Genomic DNA, 22,082 nt, shown 5'->3' with positions numbered 1-22,082 from the left:
TCGTTTTTCTGGCGGCTTAAACTATGTTCTAATTACAATTGACGCCCACAAGCGCGAAAGGGTAACTGATCACTCTGTGTATTGACGCAACGCCACTGATACGTGTTTCCCGTTGTTTTTCCACAGACAACTACGCGTCGGTATTTTATGCGTAGCTAGGCATGTAATCACATCTTGCCATAGTGACTGAACGCCCCTACTTTTCTCTCTGGAAGGCAATCCAATGGAGTGTCACGTGATTTGAGACTGCGTTGTCTCAAAGCCGGTGACGTCATGCGCGTTTTCCGGTAGCTCACGCACGCCTTCTCGCAGATTGGGGCTGCTGGTATTGCCGCAAACGGAGAACTACGCTAACTGGGCTCACGCAATCAACTTTGATTTTTAAATGCGTTTACTGTTGTAGCCAATTCATGTAGCTCATTAAGTGATTCTGTATACCACCAAGCAGCACATGAAAACTTAGCTCAAATAAAGCAAAAAGTAAATCACTGTTGCATTATTTCTGAGACACGATGCAGAATATTTAGCTGCAATAAACAGTCGCCACATAATTTTTCAACTGTAAATGCATTTCTTGGGCTTTTGCAAATTTTAAAAGAGCCAAGCAACAACTGTTCAAGGCGCCTTACCTAAGCCTAGCAATTAGACCCACTTGTTGCTATCTATTTTGCTGGACATTGGGTGTCCAGTGAAACAGGATTGCGCCAGACGCATTTCCTCGTATTTACTCACCAAAGTTGCGCCATTGGGGAAGGACGTAAACCCCTACTAACATGTGAAACTCAGATTCTGAAATGTCGCTTCGGCTATGTCATCTTTTTGAAAAGCATTGCGCCAGGCCGTACAGTATGCCATCCTAAAACCCACCTGGGTTAATTTTTCGGAACGCACGGGAGATTTTCAACGACTTTGAAACTTGGCGCACATTGGTGAAAATTGTTTTCCTTTCCGCATTAACGATAGACAACCACAACGCCACCATTATGCCCAAGGCGACCATAACTGGAATGTCTTTTTACCGGGTATTAAAACCACAACAGTCGCAAATATACATCAATAAGCAGTTTGCCAAGCCAACATGATCGTTCAGCAGTCATTAAGTCACGTGTCTGAAGATCCCGGAAATTCAGGCGCGAAGTAAGAATGACGTTGCCGGTGTATTCGGAGAATGAAAATCATACGCGGCTTATAAACAAGCAGTGCTGTGGACTTTGGTCCAACACATCGAAAAAACTTGTCGGAAAGTAAGAGGAGTTTTCTTGACAAACAATTAAAAGAGTTTTTTCAGCCGACTGCAACGCAATCGATAATGATTGACTACTTTCCTGACTGTTTGGTTTTGGGCGCTTAAACAAAGTAGAAAGCCACAACGATATCATCAACACATCTTGCGAAATCACGAATCATGCAACAGCTGGCGAAAAAGACATCATATTACACCCTTAACACATTTTTATTTGGGTTTAAAGTTTAAACACAAAATTTAGGGTTGAAAAACGTGGAATATCCAAATGGCATTTCCCAATATATCTTGTTACGGTTCCGAACACCACAACTTTTCACGATTCTTAAGGTGATATTTTGATGTATCGACGCCGCGAAATTTTTACCCGCAAAAAGCAAGCATTTAAAGTGCAAACACGCAAAAATTGAAATAAAATGTTGCAAGCTGGTTGGAACCGTCCTACAATAAAAAATTAAATAATCGGCTTAATTTTGTTGCTGCGGATAAATTTATGAGCGTACATACAATCAAAAGCTGCAATACTGGATCTAATACATGTGAAATTAATGCATCGATTTTAGTGGAGCAAGCGATAGGTATAGTTGGACCACCAACACAGGTTTCCAGGTAATAATTACAAACATACAGTACATATGTTTGGTTTGACTTGTCATGTGCAGTCGTCTTCAACTCATCACAATAAAGATAAGGGCGATACTGTAGGGCAGAATGAAAATGGAAAATTCGAAAGATTTAGTGGAAATTGTCGAGGCTCTGTTGGATCCCGGTGTTGTGGTGACATTTTCTGAAAATACAAAAGATTTAGTGGAAATTGTCGAGGCTCTGTTGGATCCCGGTGTTGTGGTGACATTTTCTGAAAATACAAACTATGTCGAATCTCATTGCACAAAAACAGTGTGTCTGCTGTGTCATTGGTACTCACTGGTTACTATTTCAACTGCTTTGCATTGCTGGCTGCCAACCCTGTTTCGTGCTTCGCAGTGATACGTGCCGGCGTCAGCAGTAACCACTTTCTGCAAAGCAACACATATTTGGATAGTCTCCAAATGACTCAATTATCCATCTGAGACAATACTTTTGGAAAATTGAATGATGAAATATATCCCATGGGTTGCGTTTTACCTTTAACGTGTTTTAAAACGTCAAACACTATGCTTTGAAATTAGTCTATACCTCTAAGGTGTTTACTCACACTAAAGGTTAATACTCCGGTATCTCTGTTGACAGAGAAACTTGTGTCTGACCAAATTTCCATTGACTGTGGATTACTTGTGTTTTGTTGATCAGGCAAGGCCACGCCATTTTTGTACCATGTGTAATATGGAACGGGGTCACCTGGCAACAAATTTTAAATTTTGCAAACTTTTTTGGAGTGATAGTTGTTCGTTTTGTGTTATTCGTTTACAAACACAACTGGCCTACACGTAACTACAATTAAGTTTAGACTCCATATATTTTTTGTTACCGTCTGTTGAATCGCAGGTAAATTGTGCAGATGATCCAATGGTGAGAGCATGATCACTGGGGAATCCACACACAGGTTTGGAAGGGATAACTGCCGACAGAACGTAAAAAGTAGTTCATTAAAATGTGCGACAGCGTATGTAACAGTTTTGATTAATTACATGGAAAGCTGCCTCAATACAGGAAATTGCGTAGAACTTGTTTGTTATTTAATGGTGTAGTTGTAGAATAAACAATGGGCGCCAATTCAGGGACAATTAATAAAAAAATTACATGTTTGTTTTGTTTTCCTTGATGGAAATAGAAATTTGCGGACATGTCGCGTGGATTTATGTTAATGTTCACTGTACTTGTATTATTGATTGCAAAAAAACAAACCTCTTACTTGGTAAAGCAAACAGTCACACAACAACAAAAATATATGCTGGAACTCACCAACAATAGTTAAATTGTAGACTCCCGTGTCTTCACTGGGCGTATCTGATATTACGATGACGGTACAGGCATAAAAACCTTCAAAACAGCAACATTACTGTACAATAAAGCCCTTGCATGTTGGTCATTCAAAATATGTCATGTGTAAACGTTCTGACACGAATGGAACCAATTTATCTGCTGCTATTCCGACCAAACGGCCTTTTCGAAAGTGTATGCCTCGTTAAAAAAGTGCATTGCACTATAACTTTTGGCAGTAAACGCTTGCATGTGTTTTCCGGTATTACTTTGTGAAACGAGTTAGACAAGTCCATAACACACAGCCCAATGCCTGTTATTTTATATTAGTAAGTCAAATATTGAAAGCTTTGCCTACCTTTGTCACTTCGTTTAACTTTCATAATTTTCAAGTTCGTTATATGTTGCAAAGCAAACTGGCCTCGATATTGACCAAGGACAGAATTATGATACACTATGTGTTGGCTTGTAGTAGAGATGCCTGTGGTGCCGTATTTCCATTCGACACTGTTACAGCAAAAACATTTAAAGCCAGTTTTATTATTGCGTCTGTTTGTTCAGTTTGAAAACAGGAGTTCGTAAAACTGATATGTTTAGTTAAAAAGGTTTTTGTGAGCTGTCGAGAGGTTCCATAATGTTTTTACTTTCGTTGTGCATGGGCGGATCGGCGACTAAGCTGGTCTTGTTTGGACTGATATTCGCAATACCGCCTCAGTGAAATTACCAAAACAAACTTATCAAATTTGTCACGGCTAATAAAGGGTCCAAATAGTTTACTTCAAGGGTATATAATGGTCCACAGCCGAGTTGAACTTTTTAAATCTGATGAACCTTTTGATGAAATAATAAAATAGTCGCAACTTAACGTACATTGATTCTGATCGTTCTCCAAATCTTGTAAGGGCGAAGTTACAAGTCAGTACCGGGCTTGTACCTTCCACTACTTCTTTGTTAAACGGACCGGGGAGTTCATTCTCAAGAGTCACGGAAACCGAAGTCACAAAATGCACTGAAATATCGAAAAGTTTATTTGTTTGTTCCAGTACAAATTGAAATGATTTGATAAAAATGATTAAACTTACCACAAAATGCCAGATACACCAGAAATCTCCAGGCCATTATGCAGTATCTGCAAAAATACGAGCATGAGATTAGCCGTGAATACCATGAAATGTTTCAAAGCAAACGACAAACTTAAATCAACACTGCCACCTCATTTGGATACTTACGTTCGTTAGATACACAGGACGCTTTTTCAACAACGTAAAACAAAAAAATGCAATACAGAAACGCTTCAAACAGCTCTGGAGTAAAAGAACACAATTTAATATTATTTATTACTTAATTAAGTAGTAGATGTCCTTAGGCTGCAAAAATATATAGAAGTAACTTTCGAAACGTCCAACCCACTTATGCGTTTAATTTTACACCCTGTGCTATATGATGGTATTATGGGAGTTTGCGACTGTTCTTAAGTATACAAATTTCAGCACATGACATAATATGTGGATAAATAGAAACTGTCCACATTGCCATATTACATAACATTCTTGCGCAACACACAATTAAAAAATAATGCGTGACTAACATTGGCGGCCATGATTTGACACCAAACAACAATGTTACAACATTCATAACTGTACAAATCAACAGTTCTCTTCGCTGTAAATGTACATTACTAAATATACAGATAGAAAAGTGTGATTGAAACTCCACTGTCTGTAAATTGCTGAAAGTACAAAACTGTGTCTACGAGCACAGGTCTTACCGCTGGTCTGAACTCAACAAATGTCTTGATTATGTGGAGTTGTATGGAATGACGCTTCAAGCTGTTTTGCGCTCGTGCCACATTCGTAAAATATGTGAGCGACACGCTTTTCGATCACGTCTTATCCAAAAGTCCTGTCATTCGCCCGAAACTGCAAGACTGATAAATTATTTGCCGGGTCATCATAACGTTCATGCGAGTAAGTAAGTGCTGCTTTGAACGACAATAAATATGCGTGATATCTATTTGATATGACACCCATCCAAGCTTCTGTGTGACGTTTTTAAATTTTACGAGCCCTTAAAACAGAACATACAAATTTTTCGAGAGTTTTGTTTCCAGATGTCACACAAACAGAAAAAGCCAGATTTCTTACTTTGGCACAAATACCGTGAGTAAAAAAGAGAGGATTTGGTCAGAGTTACCAAATCGAGTCTATTTCACAGACGGTTCTGTTGTTTTGAATAAAGTCGGACAGTTACTCAAAGGTGTATTTTGAATCATATTTTACTGACGTCACGGAAACGCTTGCACTATATAGGAATTTAAACTTCATGGCACCCGAGATCTGTGTTTTTTCACGAAATCATTGAAGCCTGTTTAAATATTGTGTCAAGACGTTTAATCTACTGACTAAAATAACCTTTAAAATTTAATAAATCTGTGATGTTCGCCGAAATCACAACAATCAAATTTAAAAGAACCTAACTAATTTACATTGTTTTGCTAAAATACAGAATCGCTTACATCTGACGCTTACATCAATCTGACACGTTTTCTGCTTTAATGGTAAAATACCATGGTGAATCCAACTATGAGACTTAAAGCAATTTGTCATGCCAACGTGACGAAGCAACGCGAGCATTCAGTCACGTGTTGTGAGTCTGGATCTCAAAGGTCGCCTGATAATGATAAATTTGGCATGAAAGGAATATGCCTTGCGCCATATTAAAAACTCGCATTGACGAAGTGAGCATACGCAGCTAAACAGACCTTTGTTCCATCACTATATAAAGACTGGTATGTAAATGAGGGTTTTCAAATATCAATGATACGAGCTTCCAATACTTTGTTTAACTTATGTTTAGTATCTGGCAAGATATACGCGTTGGTGTATCCAGGGAAGGTGCAACGGCACCACCTCCCCACTCCAATTTCCAAGATATTTGTAAATTTGTGTTTTTTCGAAATGCTCACTTTGTGGCTAATTTTTGTTAAAACAGACACGCCTAATCGTTTCTTGTTTCGTTGGATGACGTTATAAACCAAAAACTAATGCTCGCTTGAATTCCCCTCAAATTCTTGGCTGGCTACGGAAATGGGTGTGCGTGACGTCAGGAATCACACAAGCGTACTGCACCACTCTTGTGCGTGTCGCCACTTTCTCGAGCATGACTCAACGTTCATGGGATTGTTTAAACCAAGAAAAATGTATGAAAATAATCAAACGGCCTTTAAGCATCACCTATCATCATTTGGACTCATTATCATGGAGATTGAGCAAAAACGAAAGCGGGTGTCAGCAAGACAAACAACCAAAGCGATTTAACACCAATTCGGAAGAAGCATTTTAACTGTTTTATAAACAAATATAATTTAGAGCAAAAGCGTTTGATACCTTTTAAGCGTGTTTAACGTTGACAATTCACACAAAATCGATCCTGAAATGTTGAATTTACGCTGACATACAGCTGTCTGTCATTAATATTGCATGACGTTGGGTGTTGCTTTTGCGTATAGTCATGCCATGCATCTGGAAAAGTTTCCATTCCAAACAATAGGTAAGCGGTTTGGAGAGCACCATATGCGTAACACGGAAGGAACAAATTGAAAGTGGTGAGAAATTAGAGTGCTGTAAAGTTTGTGTCAAGAACTTGTTTGTCAGATAGAGAAAAAACAGGATCTTCCGAAATCATATTACCAACCTTTTGCCGCTCGAAACATAGTTGTTTCCTTGTGGCAAGATGGGTAAAGGGCTGTTTCATAGGCTTGCATGTATAGATGTATCTATGTTTGAAACCGAAAGAAGTGAACTTACTGTTATTTTTCCAAATGCATGAATCATTACTTGGTTATGATAAGGACAAGTCTTGCATCTGTAATAATAGCTAAAAAGCAGTCTTAACGTTGACCGCCATCAGAGAAGCCTAATACAAGATGCCAGCAGCAGTGATATTACGCAGGTCCTTATTACAAAGCATGTACAATTGGTCATAAACCATGGTCACCGTATAAGAAAGTCTTTATACCAATAGCGGCTATTTTGTTTATTATTATATCAGCATATTACCGTTGCGTAGAAGGTGAAACTATAAGCTCACATTAGAATGGATAAGTCAGAAGGGTTGATGAAAAACCTCGATGCCGCATCTAAGCAGCACGAAGAAACGATTGTTGTCGAACTTGGAACCGATCGACTGGTGCGTTGGCTGGGAGTCTACGCCATCTCCTTCCTTGCAGTGGTGGCGAAAATTGGGGAGTTTGCAAGTATGTGAGTGTGTGAATATATGTGAGTGAACCGTCTTGGGAGGAGAATCGCGACCATTGGCGTAGCTTGGGAGCATGGGGGTTCCTCTAGTCTTTTTACGCTTTGTGAGGCGGTATTTTAACCAAAAACTTTTGCTCGCTAAAACCTATAAAATATTTGTATCCCTGCAATTTTGGGCCGAATCGAAGCGTAGTGAATTTTTATTACTGTATGCTTAGGATACGTGATGTTTGTGCACATTTTACTGCAGTTCATTCTCATACGCTGTTTAATTCGGTCAAGCAATAGCTTGCCAAAATCCTGGCTTCATACGGCATTCAATAGACTACACTTGCCATTTTCAATCAGCTTCTGAACTTTCTTGTTACCCGACTGCTACATCTGTGGACATCCCGACCCAATTCGTCCTCTTCGCTTCATCCTTCTGTTGGAAAAACTGCGGAAGTGGTCACGTGACGAACACTTCGGAGTGCGCTTCTGGTAGTCATGGCAACGTCACACTGTCACCTGACCCCGCTCAGTTGAAGCTCTTTGTTTCGCTGTTTCCGTATATCATGCTCGGCCAGGTTTGGTTTGCTGTTGTGTATTTTGTCACGCATGACACACTCAAGAAAATCAAACAAGTACTTTAAAGTACTTATTGTGCAGTTCGACAACATGAACCGCGATTACAAAAGGCTTCACGTCGAAGCTTCATGTTTTTCAGTAAAACTATGGAATCATTTTCGTAAAAATTTCATTTTCTAATGTGTGTGAAAGGGCAAATTCCACACAATTTTTGCGCTATGTTCTAACAAACTTTGTTTCAGCTCTATCCCGAAAACAACTCTGTGTTTTACGTTTAGGCCATGATGTTCGCAATTCCCATCGCGTTATGGCATTTTCACGTGGGAGCACCTTTGATGGGCCATCTTAGGTTTATGCAACTTCTGCTCAACGAGATTTATGAAAAAGTCAAAACAGTGCCTTCTGGACGACCAAACGACAAAGCCTACGATGCGGAAAGTCGAACGCTAGATGGGAGTAGAGTGTGGGACAAACTTAATGCTACTTACAAGCAACATGACAAAGGGCAGGAAATACCAATGGAAGAATCTTCCCTGCAAGGTATTCAAATGTGGCTCAGCCTAAAAACCGTCTCATCCTATTTACCACAAACATTGGCAATACAGTCTTATTTAATATAATTGCTTACAAGGTGGGTAAATAGCGTGAGGTCATTTTATATTGGTGCTTCCCTAAAGAGACCGAGTCCGACGTGGATATTGATCGACAGCAAGGAAATACGAAACAAACGAGTGAATCTTTGCGTTCAAACGTGAGCAAAATCATATTAAAAGCTGAAAAAAGGAAACAGGTAAACCGTGAAACAAAAGAGCGGGGTATTGTCGCACTGTTCTCATCGAACACGGAATTAGGAAATTTAAATCGCGATGTGTTTTTTTCTCTCTCAAGTTTACACGGATGACGTCAGTTTCTTGGTCTTTCACTGGCGGAATGTTAGATCGTCATCTTTTCTCCATCTTCTGTTACGAGAACTTTGCGAGCCTATACCAACTTCCCTACATATTATCCGGTAGAAAAACTTGAATTTAAATTTCCTCATTTCTCTAAGTTGCCGAAGTTTAATATTTTTAACTTGCAGTTTTTCTGCTGACCAAATTTGAGTCTTCCAAATTGGGAAGGCGTCCCCTCAACCAGGCTCTGATGGAACTCTGGTGCCACGAAAATAATTTCACAAACACCTTTCTGGTGAAACGTTATATTGCGAAACACACCGTCACAGCCTTCCTTTCTATCTCCTCCCTGCTTGGAATGACCACGTGGTTCTTTGCTGGGAATGTTTACTCCGAAATCACGAGTGCGACCACATTCGGGTGAGATGACTGATAAGGTAACGACCGAAACATTAAACGTAATAAAGAGTTTTTTGAGTTAATTTAACAATATACCTGGCAGCATCAGCAACAGATTGGTTATTCGAAAATTGCTAAAATGAATGCATACCCTTTTCTGCCGCCGAAGTGTACCTTTTTTCCACGAAAAGACAAATGCTGTACTCTAACAACAAAAATACAAATTCGGGTATTTAGTACAAGATTTGTGCAAAAAAGTCATAATATTGACGAGCTGCAAACAGGTTGTGTACACGCACTGATGAGACCTTACAGGTCGAAAGAGTGCGTGTAGTACAAGATTGTTTGTACGTATACGAAATCCTGCAAAATATTCGGATCGACTTACAACAAAATAAGTAGCTCACAACTTGTTTGGTCTAGATGCGAAATTCCATTTTACGAGTTCTGTGTGCTTTGTTCCATCAAGAGGGTAGATGACGTCATCGTGCTGCTGGTTCTTGACCTGCTGGTAACTGTTGCCGTTCTGTTGCTGTCTCTGTACAAAATTCATGACATTAGAAATAGCGTAGCGCTGAACAAATGTCACTTTTTCGAGGATCTTAAGAGAACAAGCAACTTGGCACTCGAAATGGCGGAAACCAACTAGTGTTACCTAACCTGTTTCGCACATGTATTTTGGTGTCGTGTAAACAAAACATTGAAAATAGAAGAATTTTCCCCATATTGCAACATTACTGTCGCCATACATGCTTGCTATCATGAACCTTTCTCGTTATAATAAACGAAATGTGTGCACTTTGCTTTTATGCTCTTGTGCAGAATTTGGAATGTGTAAAACCTTCAGTATTCGTGCACGTATCCCAGTCGGAAACTATCCCTGTAATATCACCGTGCTAAGTCTGCCTTCACCTGTACCAACACAATGTGGGTATCGGGTGTTTCACTAGATTTAACCACGGAATTTCTTGGATATTTCGTGCGTTAATGTGTTTCCATGCCTTTTTCCTGCTAAAACGTAAGAGGAATCGGATGATCTACTAAAAAGTGCAAAGTAGGTTGGTTTTATAACTACACTTGAGCAGTTTCAATGTGTTTTGCCAGTGATTAAGTTGGTCTTCTTTTTAGGGATCCAAAAGTGATTGCCACACAAATAGAAAATAGGAAATGCTTGCGCGCCACAGTAAGAAATTTTATAAAGTTACTGATGGATCCAACATTAGACCAACAATTTTCGTGGAATAGTATGGGGAAGAAGAGAAGGCCAAACCAAAAAATAAAATTCAAGAATCATGCAATTATATTCCTGGATCTTGAGATATTATACTGGCGCTGATCGTCTTTTACTCCTTTTGGAGTTCCAGGAATATAATATTGATTCGTAAGGACAGATCCGTCGGTCACCGACTTGCACAGGCTGATTCCTGCAGTCACTTCTGACATTTTCTCTGTTAAGAATCATACAATTCATTTAATTTTGTCAAGTAAGCAGTATATATTTTATCTTTGGAATGGAGGCTACTATTGTTGTGTATAAGCTGCAGACAGATGGCCACTGATTGGACCTAAAAGGTCTCATCAGTGCAGCTGGTGTGACTATCAGACGACTTTGCTGTCCAAACGGCCAAGCAAAGACTTCCACTTTGTGGTGACTATACAATCACCGTCATCCGTTGGGCACCAAACTAGGTGCAACCAAAACGGAGAAAACAAGGTGGAAACACTATGGCCAAGCAAAGCTCAACCAATAGTGCCGTCAGGCCCCGTGTCACAATAATCATATGATAAGCAATGTGGAACCAATAATATGAATTGTGTATAAGCTGCAGACAGATGGCCACTGTTTCGACCCTTTTAGGTCTGCTTATCATGGTTACTATTGTTATTTGTGTGCTTTTTTTGTGATTTGTACTGTATCAGTTATCAATGAATAGACACAGTTTAAAAGTAGATTGATAAGTCATTGTATTTGTTTCAGAAATACTGCAGTACACCACATTTAAAAATAGTTCTTATGAAGCTGTTGGAAATGAAGTAAAGTTGGTACTAAGCCAGACTAGCGACTGGAACCATGGGAGGGACCGGCGACGAAAGGACACCATCGCAAGCACAGAGGCAGGTTCGAGTGGATCCAGCACAGAGGCGGGTTCGAGTGGATCCGGCACAGAGGCGGGTTCAAATGGTTCTGGCACAGAGGCGGGTTCAAATGGATCCGGCACAGAGGCGGGTTCAAATGGTTCCGGCACAGAGGCAGGTTCAAGTATTTTGTAACAAAATAACACCCAAACAATTCTAGTTTACTCATTACTCTTACTTTAGTGCTGGGCGTCATTTGTTATCAAAACTATAATAGGGATGTGTGTGTGTAAAGGAATGTGTAAATGCAATATTAGCAGTTTTGTTATTGAGCATGTAAGTGCGAATGTTCTCTTTAATAGAAAAACCAGATGCATTACAGCAGAGGGCCTTGAAAACAGGATTTCTCCAATCTAATACCCAAATAGGTCCTTTAAGAAGACTGACTTTTGTATTCTAAAGTACACTAACTTTCGCGAGTACCTCTCGCTTCATCAGATGTCAGCCTCTAGAAGGCTCATTAATGCCGTGCACAATGTAGTTAATATATACGGATAAATGTATCATGACTTTGCTGGCGCAATAAACAATGATCCCAAATTTGTTTTCCGATTTTACATGGTTTTCTTAATGTGAAGTGACTGAGGTTGAATATCGTAGGAATGAAGCTGGGAGAGAGAGAGAGAGAGGAGAAAGAGCAAGAGAAAAAGAGAGAGAAAGAAGAAAGAAGAATTCTATGTTGAATATGATTTAAGAAGCAATAACTCATCGTCCAAGCATTAGTTTGAATCTCGGTTTGAACAAGGTCGGGGTTTGGAAGAAAGAGAAAAGTAAAATAAATCAAAACTGGACTTCCATTCGCAATTCGATACGCTTTGCACTGTCGTTAAACAAATAAAAGTAAATTTTGCGACTCGATTGACGTCACAGACCATTGCTTGATATTTGCAACTTTCTTGTGTTTCAGTGTTAGTGTAAACTATACTGTTTTCCAAACATACAACGTACAACAACTACAAGAGGGAAAATGAAATCAGTTTTCATCGAGAGTAAGTTTTCAAGCATCTGAATGTGCTACAGATTGGTGCACCAGATTAGACTACTAAACTTAAACGATCCTATACTTTTAGAGAATGGGACAAGTATAGCGATGGACTCCACATTTGTCCAATCCGCGTTGGATGCGACCAACTTTGAACAAATGATGAACGCCAACATAGCACTAGTATTGGAAGGTAAAAGCCCGGACATATAGCTCTAAGTTTCTTTCAAACAAAATTTGCACGATAAAGAGATTTGGTTAAAAACCGTGCCTGCAGTACATCGATATGCGCTTGGACAACGTGATTGAAATTCATATTACGATATTTCTGCGCAACTTAATTAATGCGCTTTTCGTTAAATCATCAACAATAAGTTTTCAAGGTTTTTATGTAATTAACCTTATTGTGTGTTTTCTAAATATAGATTTACCGCCAGTAATGATCGGTAGAAATGACAAATTTTTGAAACCATTTCTTTTCAGCTGATCCTCCGTTTTTCTTTACTCCTGACGAGAGCATGAAAACAGGAGTTTTGCAGCTGACCGACGGCAATAAGAAAAAGTTCTCAGACGAGGTCCAAGAACAAAACCTCTACATATTCAAAAAGTAGAAGGCGCACTAATGCCGTGCAGAATGTAGTTTATATATACGGATAAATGTATCATGGCTTTGCTGGCGCAATAAACAATGATCCCAAATTTGTTTTTCGTTTTTACATGGTTTTCTTAATGTGAAGTGACTGAGGTTGAATATCATAGGAATGAAGCTGGGAGAGAGAGAGAGAGAGAGGGGGGGAGAGGAGAAAGAGGAGAGAGGAGGAAAGAGAAAGAGAGAGAAGGAAGTAAAAAGAATCCTATGTTAGCGTCAGTTTAAAACTTGGTTTGAGCAAGGTCGGGGTTTGGAAGGAACAGAAAAGTGAAATAAATCAAAACAGGACTTTCGTTGAAGGCTTTCGCAATTCGATAGGCTTTGCACTATCGTTAAACAACTAAAAGTAAATTTTGCAACATACAAACAACAAGTTTACAAAGGGTGAAATAAAACTGCTACGTTTTATAGAAAAGTCTAATGCGTTTTCGCCAGATACTAACCAGTTTACAATAAAGTTTTCTGTTCTTTTAAATGTTAACTTATAAGACAAGCATCGTCAAGGACTGTCAACAGCAAATAGTAAATGATTTTTATTTTTAAAGAGTGTTTACCACAAAAAAATTGTCAGTTTTTATCATTCAAAAAAGGCCTGGAAATAGTTGGCTAACAACCAAATATTCTTTTGCAATCATAAATCTGATTGCGGTTGCCCAACAACTATACAGAAAATATGTCAACGGTTGTGGTATAAAAAAATAAGTGTTGTTCCACACTTTTTTCAGATCGGTGGCTTGGGCCTCTTAATGACAGCGAATGCCCAATTGCAGAACATCGCAGACATGGTATTATTATTGGTCGTATAGTTAAAGCACGCAGTTTCATATTCAATATTTTTCAGTTTAGAACAAATGTGTTGACCTTATCGCCACCGTTCGTCATTTTTCGTGCTCATACTTACCGATCACAGGTCGTAGAGGGAGTTATCTATTATATGAAGGTAAGATACAAGCTCCGACCACTTTCAAACCATTGTGTAAAGCAGAAAACCAATTGAACATGTGACTTTATTCAGGTGTAATTCCCTTTGTCACAACACTATTGCTCTAACCCAGGTGCAAACTAACAAAGACGGTTATATCGTCATTAAAATATGGGAAAAACTGGAACACCAAGGATTTGAATTTCTTGGCATGCAGGAAGGCCATACTGAAGACGACGAAATCACAAACTTTTAAATTTGCCAGACTGTAGTTACACACTTATTGCGTAGAAACTAAAACGGTTATTTGTGTAGTTTGTGTTTACTCTTGTTGTTCGTTATAATATATAGTGAAAATTATCTCAACGTATGATGACGTTAAGTGACTTTTCTGACGCCCAAATCCGCTCGTCAACAAATGATGTTAAGAAAATGACAAACGAGAAATTATAGAAAAAGCGTTTTACATTTTGTCACTACCTTCGTGTATTGGTGGTGCACCGGTCCGGCCCATTGGGTATTACCACTGTCTAACCTCGATTTTAAAGATGCTCTGTGGTCATTTTACCTCAGCGAAAACCTGTTCTTTGATTGGACGGCGTGGGTATTGGGCGTCGCATAAACGATTATATTTGTGATTTTTCATGCTTATGCACCGGGCCCTTAAGAGAAAGAAATGTCTGTCCGATGTCTGTCTCATCTGAGATAAGCCATCATTAGTAAAGCGAAACGACTGCAAAATACCGGGCGTACCGAAAAGGTAAACCCGTAATAACTTTCGACAGGGAACAGATTTTTCATTTTTGCTTAAGAGGGTAGATGACGTCATCGTGCTGCTGGTTCTTGACCTGCTGATATCTGTTGCCGTTCTGCTATTGTCTCTGCAAGATTGTTTGAACGTTAACCATTTCTGTACACAAAAATCCAGCAACATATTCGGGTCGACTTACAACATATAAGTAACTCACTACTTGTTTCGTCTAGATGCGAAACTCCATTTTACGAGTTGTATTCCATCAAGAGGGTAGATGACGTCATCGTGCTGCTGGTTTTTGACCTGCTGGTAACTGTTGCCGTTCTGCTGTTGTCTCTGTACAAAATTCATGACATTAGAAATAGCGTAGCGCTGAACAAATGTCACTTTTTCGAGGATCTTAAGAGAACAAGCAACTTGGCACTCGAAATGGCGGAAACCAACTAGTGTTACCCAACCTGTTTCGCACATGTATTTTGGTGTCGTGTAAACAAAACTTTGAAAATAGAAGAATTTTCCTCATAATGCAACATTACTGTCGCCATATACTACTTGCTCTGATGATAACAAACAAAATGTGTACAAAATAATAAACAAAATGTGTGCACTTTGCTTATATGCTCCTGTGCAGAATTTGGAATGTGTAAAACCATCAGTATTCGTGCACGTATTCCAATTGGAAACTATCCCTGAAACATCACCGTGCTATGTCTGCCTTCACCTGTACCAACACAATGTGGGTATCGGGTGTTTCACTAGATTTATCCACGGAATTTCTTGGATATTTCGTGCGTTAATGTGTTTCCATGCCTTTTTCCTGCTAAAACGTAAGAGGAATCGGATGATCTACTAAAAAGTGCAAAGTAGGTTGGTTTTATAGCTACACTTGAGCAGTTTCAATGTGTTTTGCCAGTGATTAAGTTGGTCTTCTTTTTAGGGATCCAAAAGTGATTGTAACGCAAATAGAAAATAGGAAATGCTTGCGCGCCACAGTAAGAAATTTTATAAGGTTACTGATGGATCCAACATTAGCATGGGGAAGAAGAGAAGGCCAAACCAAAAAATAAAATTCAAGAATAATACAATTATATTCCTGGATCTTGAGATATTATACTGGCGCTGATCGTCTTTTACTCCTTTTGGAGTTCCAGGAATATAATATTGATTCGTAAGGACAGATCCGTCGGTCACCGACTTGCACAGGCTGATTCCTGCAGTCACTTGTGACATTTTCTCTGTTAAGAATCATACAATTCATTTAATTTTGTCAAGTAAGCAGTATATATTTTATCTTTGGAATGGAGGCTACTATTGTTGTGTATAAGCTGCAGACAGATGGCCACTGTTGGTGTGACTATCAGACGACTTTGCTGACCAAACGGCCAAGCAAAGACTTCCACTTTGTGGTGACTATATACAATCACCGTCATCCGCTGGGCACCAAAACGGAGAAAACAAGGTGGAAACACTATGGCCAAGCAAAGCTCAACCAATAGTGCCGTCAGGCCCCGTGTCACAATAATCATATGATAAGCAATGTGGAGCCAATAATATGAATTGTGTATAAGCTGCAGACAGATGGCCACTGTTTCGACCCTTTTAGGTCTGCTTATCATATGGTTACTATTGTTATTTGTGTGCTTTTTTGTGATTTGTACTGTATCAGTTATCAATGAATAGACACAGTTTAAAAGTAGATTGATAAGTCATTGTATTTGTTTCAGAAATACTGCAGTACACCACATTTAAAAATAGTTCTTATGAAGCTGTTGGAAATGAAGTAAAGTTGGTACTAAGCCAGACTAGTGGCTGGAACCATGGGAGGGACCGGCGACGAAAGGACACCATCGCAAGCACAGAGGCAGGTTCGAGTGGATCCAGCACAGAGGCAGGTTCAAATGGATCCGGCACAGAGGCGGGTTCAAATGGATCCGGCACAGAGGCAGGTTCAAATGGATCCGGCACAGAGGCAGGTTCAAATGGATCCGGCACAGAGGCAGGTTCAAATGGATCCGGCACAGAGGCAGGGTCAAATGGATCCGGCACAGAGGCAGGTTCAAATGGTTCCGGCACAGAGGCGGGTTCAAATGGATCCGGCACAGAGGCGGGTTCAAATGGATCCGGCACAGAGGCAGGGTCAAATAGATCCGGCACAGAGGAGGGTTCAAGTATTTTGTAACAAAATAACACCCAAACAATTCTGGTTTACTCATTACTCTTACTTTAGTGCTGGGCGTCATTTGCTGTTAAAACTATAATAGGGATGTGTGTGTGTAAAGGAATGTGTAAATGCAATGTTGGAAGTTTTGTTATTGAGCATGTAAGTGCGAATGTTCTCTTTAACATAAAAACCAAATGCATTACAGCAGAGGGCCTTGAAAACAGGATTTCTTCAATTTAATACCCATATAGGTCCTTTAAGAAGACTGACTTTTGTATTCTAAAGTACACTAACTTTCGCGAGTACCTCTCGCTTCATCAGATGTCAGCCTCTAGTAGGCTCATTAATGCCGTGCACAATGTAGTTAATATATACGGATAAATGTATCATGACTTTGCTGGCGCAATAAACAATAATTCCAAATTTGTTTTCCGATTTTACATGGTTTTCTTAGTGTGAAGTGACTGAGGTTGAATATCGTAGGAATGAAGCTGGGAGAAAGAGAGAGAGAGAGGAGAAAGAGCAAGAGAAAGAGAGAGAGAAAGAAGAAAGTAGAATTCTATGTTGAATATGATTTAAGAAGCAATAACTCATCGTCCAAGCATTAGTTTAAAACTCGGTTTGAACAAGGTCGGGGTTTGGAAGGAAGAGAAAAGTGAAATTATTCAAAACTGGACTTTCGTTGAAGGCTTTCGCAATTCGATACGCTTTGCACTATCGTTAAACAAACAAAAGTAAATTTTGCGACTTGATTGAACTCACAGACCATTGCTTGATATTTGCAACTTTCTTGTGTTTCAGTGTTAGTGTAAACTATACTGTTTTCCAAACATACAACGTACAACAACTACAAGAGGGAAAATGAAATCAGTTTTCATCGAGAGTAAGTTTTCAAGCATCTGAATGTGCTACAGATTGGTGCACCAGATTAGACTACTAAACTTAAACGATCCTATACTTTTAGAGAATGGGACAAGTATAGCGATGGACTCCACATTTGTCCAATCCGCGTTGGATGCGACCAACTTTGAACAAATGATGAACGCCAACATAGCACAAGTATTGGGAGGTAAAAGCCCGGACATATAGCTCTGAGTTTCTTTCAAACAAATTTTGCACGATAAAGAGATTTGGTTAAAAACCGTGCCTGCAGTACATCGATATGCGCTTGGACAACGTAATTGAAATTCATATTACGATATTTTTGCGCAACTTAAATAATGCGCTTTTCGTTAAATCATCCACAATAAGTTTTCAAGTTGTTTATGTAATTAACCTTATTGTATGTTTATTAAATATAGATTTACCGCCAGTAATGGTCGGTAGAAATGACAAAATTTTGAAACCATTTCTTTTCAGCTGATCCTCCGTTTTTCTTTACTCCTGACGAGAGCTTGAAAACAGGAGTTATGCAGCTGACCGACGGCAATAAGAAAAAGTTCTCAGACGAGGTCCAAGAACAAAACCTCTACATATTCAAAAAGTAGAAGGCGCATTAATGCCGTGCACAATGTTGTTTATATATACGGATAAATGTATCATGACTTTGCTGGCGCAATAAACAATGATCCCAAATGTGTTTTTCGTTTTTACATGGTTTTCTTAATGTGAAGTGACTGAGGTTGAATATCATAGGAATGAAGCTGGGAGAGAGAGAGAGAGAGAGAGGGGGAGAGGAGAAAGAGGAGAGAGGAGGAAAGAGAAAGAGAGAGAAAGAAGTAAAAAGAATCCTATGTTAGCGTCAGTTTAAAACTTGGTTTGAGCAAGGTCGGGGTTTGGAAGGAACAGAAAAGTGAAATAAATCAAAACAGGACTTTCGTTGAAGGCTTTCGCAATTCGATAGGCTTTGCACTATCGTTAAACAACAATAAGTACGTTTTGCAACATACAAACATCAAGTTTACGAAGGGTGAAATAAAACTGCTACGTTTTATAGAAAAGTCTAATGCGTTTTCGCCAGATACTAACCAGTTTACAATAAAGTTTTCTGTTCTTTTAAATGTCAACTTATAAGACAAGCATCGTCAAGGACTGTCAACAGCAAATAGTAAATGATTTTTATTTTTAAAGAGTGTTTACCACAAAAAAAATGTCTGTTTTTATCATTCAAAAAAGGCCTGGAAATAGTTGGCTAACAACCAAATATTCTTTTGCAATCATAAATCTGATTGCGGTTGCCCAACAACTATATAGAAAATATGTCAACGGTTGTGGTATAAAAAAAATAAGTGTTGTTCCACACTTTTTTCAGATCGGTGGCTTGGGCCTCTTAATGACAGCGAATGCCCAATTGCAGAACATCGCAGACATGGTATTATTATTGGTCGTATAGTTAAAGCACGCAGTTTCATATTCAATATTTTTCAGTTTAGAACAAATGTGTTGACCTTATCGCCACCGTTCGTCATTTTTCGTGCTCATACTTACCGATCACAGGTCGTAGAGGGAGCTATCTATTATATGAAGGTAAGATACAAGCTCCGACCACTTTCAAACCAATGTGTAAAGCAGAAAACCAATTGAACATGTGACTTTATTCAGGTGTAATTCCCTTTGTCACAACACTATTGCTCTAACCCAGGTGCAAACTGACAAAGACGGTTATATCGTCATTAAAATATGGGAAAAACTGGAACACCAAGGATTTGAATTTCTTGGCATGCAGGAAGGCCATACTGAAGACGACGAAATCACAAACTTTTAAATTTGCCAGACTGTAGTTACACACTTATTGCGTAGAAACTAAAACGGTTATTTGTGTAGTTTGTGTTTACTCTTGTTGTTCGTTATAATATATAGTGAAGATTATCTGAACGTATGATGACGTTAAGTGACTTTTCTAACGCCGAAATCCGTTCGTCAACAAATCATGTTAAGAAAATGACAAACGAGAAATTATAGAAAAAGCGTTTTACATTTTGTCACTACCTTCGTGTATTGGTGGTGCACCGGTCCGGCCCATTGGGTATTACCACTGTCTAACCTCGATTTTGAAGATGCTCTGTGGCCATTTTACCTCAGCGAAAACCTGTTCTTTGATTGGATGGCGTGGGTATTGGGCGTCGCATAAACGATTATATTTGTGATTTTTCATGCTTATGCACCGGGCCCTTAAGAGAAAAAAAAGTCTGTCTGATGTCTGTCTCATCTGAGATAAGCCATCATTAGTAAAGCGAAACGACTGCAAAATACCGAGTGTACCGAAAGGTAAACCCGTAATAACTTTCGACAGGGAACAGATTTTTCATTTTCGCTTAAAAGGGTAGATGACGTCATCGTGCTGCTGGTTCTTGACCTGCTGATAACTGTTGCCGTTCTGCTATTGTCTCTGCAAGATTGTTTGAACGTAAACGATTCTCTACACAAAAATCCAGCAACATATTCGGGTCGACTTACAACATATATGTAACTCACTACTTGTTTCGTCTAGATGCGAAATTCCATTTTACGAGTTTTGTGTGCTGTATTCCATCAAGAGGGTAGATGACGTCATCGTGCTGCTGGTTTTTGACCTGCTGGTAACTGTTGCCGTTCTGCTGTTGTCTCTGTACAAAATTCATGACATTAGAAATAGCGTAGCGCTGAACAAATGTCACTTTTTCGAGGATCTTAAGAGAACAAGCAACTTGGCACTCGAAATGGCGGAAACCAACTAGTGTTACCTCACCTGTTTCGCACATGTATTTTGGTGTCGTGTAAACAAAACTTTGAAAATCGAAGAATTTTCCCCATATTGCAACATTACTGTCGCCATATACTACTTGCTCTCATGATAATAAACAAAATGTGTACAAGATAATAAACAAAATGTGTGCACTTTGCTTATATGCTCTTGTGCAGATTTTGGAATGTGTAAAACCATCAGTATTCGTGCACGTATCCCAATTGGAAACTATCCCTGAAATATCACCGTGCTATGTCTGCCTTCACCTGTACCAACACAATGTGGGTATCGGGTGTTTCACTAGATTTATCCACGGAATTTCTTGGATATTTCGTGCGTTAATGTGTTTCCATGCCTTTTTCCTGCTAAAACGTAAGAGGAATCGGATGATCTACTAAAAAGTGCAAAGTAGGTTGGTTTTATAACTACACTTGAGCAGTTTCAATGTGTTTTGCCAGTGATTAAGTTGGTCTTCTTTTTAGGGATCCAAAAGTGATTGCCACGCAAATAGAAAATAGGAAATGCTTGCGCGCCACAGTAAGAAATTTCATAAAGTTACTGATGGATCCAACATTAGACCAACAATTTTCGTAAAATAGTATGAGGAAGAAGAGAAGTCCAAACCAAAAAATAAAATTCAAGAGTAATACAATTATATTCCTGGATCTTGAGATATTATACTGGCGCTGATCGTCTTTTACTGCTTTTGGAGTTCCAGGAATATAATATTGATTCGTAAGGACAGATCCGTCGGTGGTACTTATGAAGCTGTTGGAAATGAAGTAAAGTTGGTACTAAACCAGACTAGTGACTGGAACCATGGGAGGGACCGGCGACGAAAGGACACCATCGCAAGCACAGAGGCGGGTTCGAGTGGATCCAACACAGAGGCGGGTTCAAATGGTTCCGACACAGAGGCGGGTTCAAGTGGATCCGGCACAGAGGCGGGTTCAAGTGGATCCGGCACAGAGGCGGGTTCGAGTGGATCCAGCACAGAGGCGGGTTCAAAATGGATCCGGCACAGAGGAGGGTTCAAATATTTTGTAACAAAATAACACCCAAACAATTCTAGTTTACTCATTACTCTTACTTTAGTGCTGGGCGTCATTTGTTATCAAAACTATAATAGGGATGCGTGTGTGTAAAGGAATGTGTAAACGCAATGTTGAAGATTTTGTTATTGAGCATGTAAGTGCGAATGTTCTCTTTAATAGAAAAACCACAAAACCAAAATACGTTAGATAGAGCCACTGCTTTGCTTACTATTCATCCAACAGCTCACAGTGGGATGGAAATGTCAATCTTATTTCAATGCGAGGAGATTTCCGCAAATGCATCACGTTTGACATCACAATTTCTATCCAAGATGGGGTTCGTCCTTTAACAATGGGCAAAAGATCATACCAACAACAAATTTTAAATGTTACTAGAACAACTTTGTGTCCATGCTTCTAGTTTTAGAATACATGTTTCGCTTTTTATTAGAGCATCTTCTGTTCTTATTCAAATGGAAATCTATTCTAGTAACATTTAAAATTG

General features: G+C 39.2%; 3 protein-coding genes and 2 long non-coding RNA genes across 9 annotated transcripts; 4 read left to right on the top strand and 1 right to left on the bottom strand.

Annotated features, from left to right (window-relative positions):
* Positions 1-1,136: 1,136 nt before the first annotated feature.
* Positions 1,137-5,149, bottom strand: LOC145898942 (junctional adhesion molecule C-like). Of its 4 annotated transcripts, XM_082987617.1 has the most exons (10): positions 4,932-5,148; positions 4,393-4,467; positions 4,246-4,292; positions 4,034-4,172; positions 3,522-3,670; positions 3,146-3,223; positions 2,712-2,801; positions 2,439-2,581; positions 2,169-2,259; positions 1,137-2,099 (listed from the first exon to the last, which is right to left on the bottom strand). In XM_082987617.1, exons 3-10 carry the CDS (start codon positions 4,280-4,282, stop codon positions 1,912-1,914), a joined length of 915 nt encoding a protein of 304 aa, XP_082843743.1. In that variant the 5' UTR covers positions 4,283-4,292; positions 4,393-4,467; positions 4,932-5,148; the 3' UTR covers positions 1,137-1,911. The 4 variants fall into 4 exon arrangements, with proteins under 4 accessions (XP_082843743.1, XP_082843744.1, XP_082843742.1 ...); XM_082987618.1 differs by lacking the exon at positions 4,393-4,467 and having other exon boundaries at positions 4,932-5,149; XM_082987616.1 differs by lacking the exon at positions 4,932-5,148 and having other exon boundaries at positions 4,393-4,529.
* Positions 5,150-7,279: 2,130 nt separating this feature from the next.
* Positions 7,280-10,051, top strand: LOC145899012 (uncharacterized). Its single transcript, XM_082987719.1, has 7 exons — positions 7,280-7,418; positions 7,768-7,985; positions 8,265-8,526; positions 8,664-8,776; positions 8,875-8,995; positions 9,065-9,296; positions 9,699-10,051. Exons 1-7 carry the CDS (start codon positions 7,280-7,282, stop codon positions 9,922-9,924), a joined length of 1,311 nt encoding a protein of 436 aa, XP_082843845.1. The 3' UTR covers positions 9,925-10,051.
* A 2,265-nt stretch (positions 10,052-12,316) lies between these two features.
* On the top strand, positions 12,317-13,086 carry LOC145899440 (uncharacterized). The gene is made up of 3 exons (XR_014402487.1): positions 12,317-12,400; positions 12,482-12,586; positions 12,877-13,086. It is a non-coding gene; the product is annotated as an uncharacterized LOC145899440 (long non-coding RNA).
* Positions 13,087-13,279: 193 nt separating this feature from the next.
* On the top strand, positions 13,280-14,226 carry LOC145899559 (cystatin-A-like). 2 transcript variants are annotated; one of them, XM_082988404.1, is made up of 4 exons: positions 13,280-13,388; positions 13,768-13,827; positions 13,884-13,982; positions 14,098-14,226. In XM_082988404.1, exons 2-4 carry the CDS (start codon positions 13,789-13,791, stop codon positions 14,218-14,220), a joined length of 261 nt encoding a protein of 86 aa, XP_082844530.1. In that variant the 5' UTR covers positions 13,280-13,388; positions 13,768-13,788; the 3' UTR covers positions 14,221-14,226. The 2 variants fall into 2 exon arrangements, with proteins under 2 accessions (XP_082844530.1, XP_082844529.1); XM_082988403.1 differs by lacking the exon at positions 13,280-13,388 and adding an exon at positions 13,455-13,564.
* Positions 14,227-17,604: 3,378 nt separating this feature from the next.
* LOC145899341 (uncharacterized) lies at positions 17,605-18,456 on the top strand. Its single transcript, XR_014402485.1, has 3 exons — positions 17,605-17,762; positions 17,844-17,948; positions 18,239-18,456. It is a non-coding gene; the product is annotated as an uncharacterized LOC145899341 (long non-coding RNA).
* The last annotated feature ends 3,626 nt before the right edge of the window (positions 18,457-22,082 follow it).

This window comes from Ascidia mentula, chromosome 4, assembly GCF_947561715.1.
Source record: "Ascidia mentula chromosome 4, kaAscMent1.1, whole genome shotgun sequence".
Taxonomy (NCBI): Eukaryota; Metazoa; Chordata; class Ascidiacea; order Phlebobranchia; family Ascidiidae; genus Ascidia; species Ascidia mentula.
The sequence above is the reverse complement of the archived record's forward strand: the minus strand, read 5'-3'. Positions and strand labels throughout refer to the sequence as shown.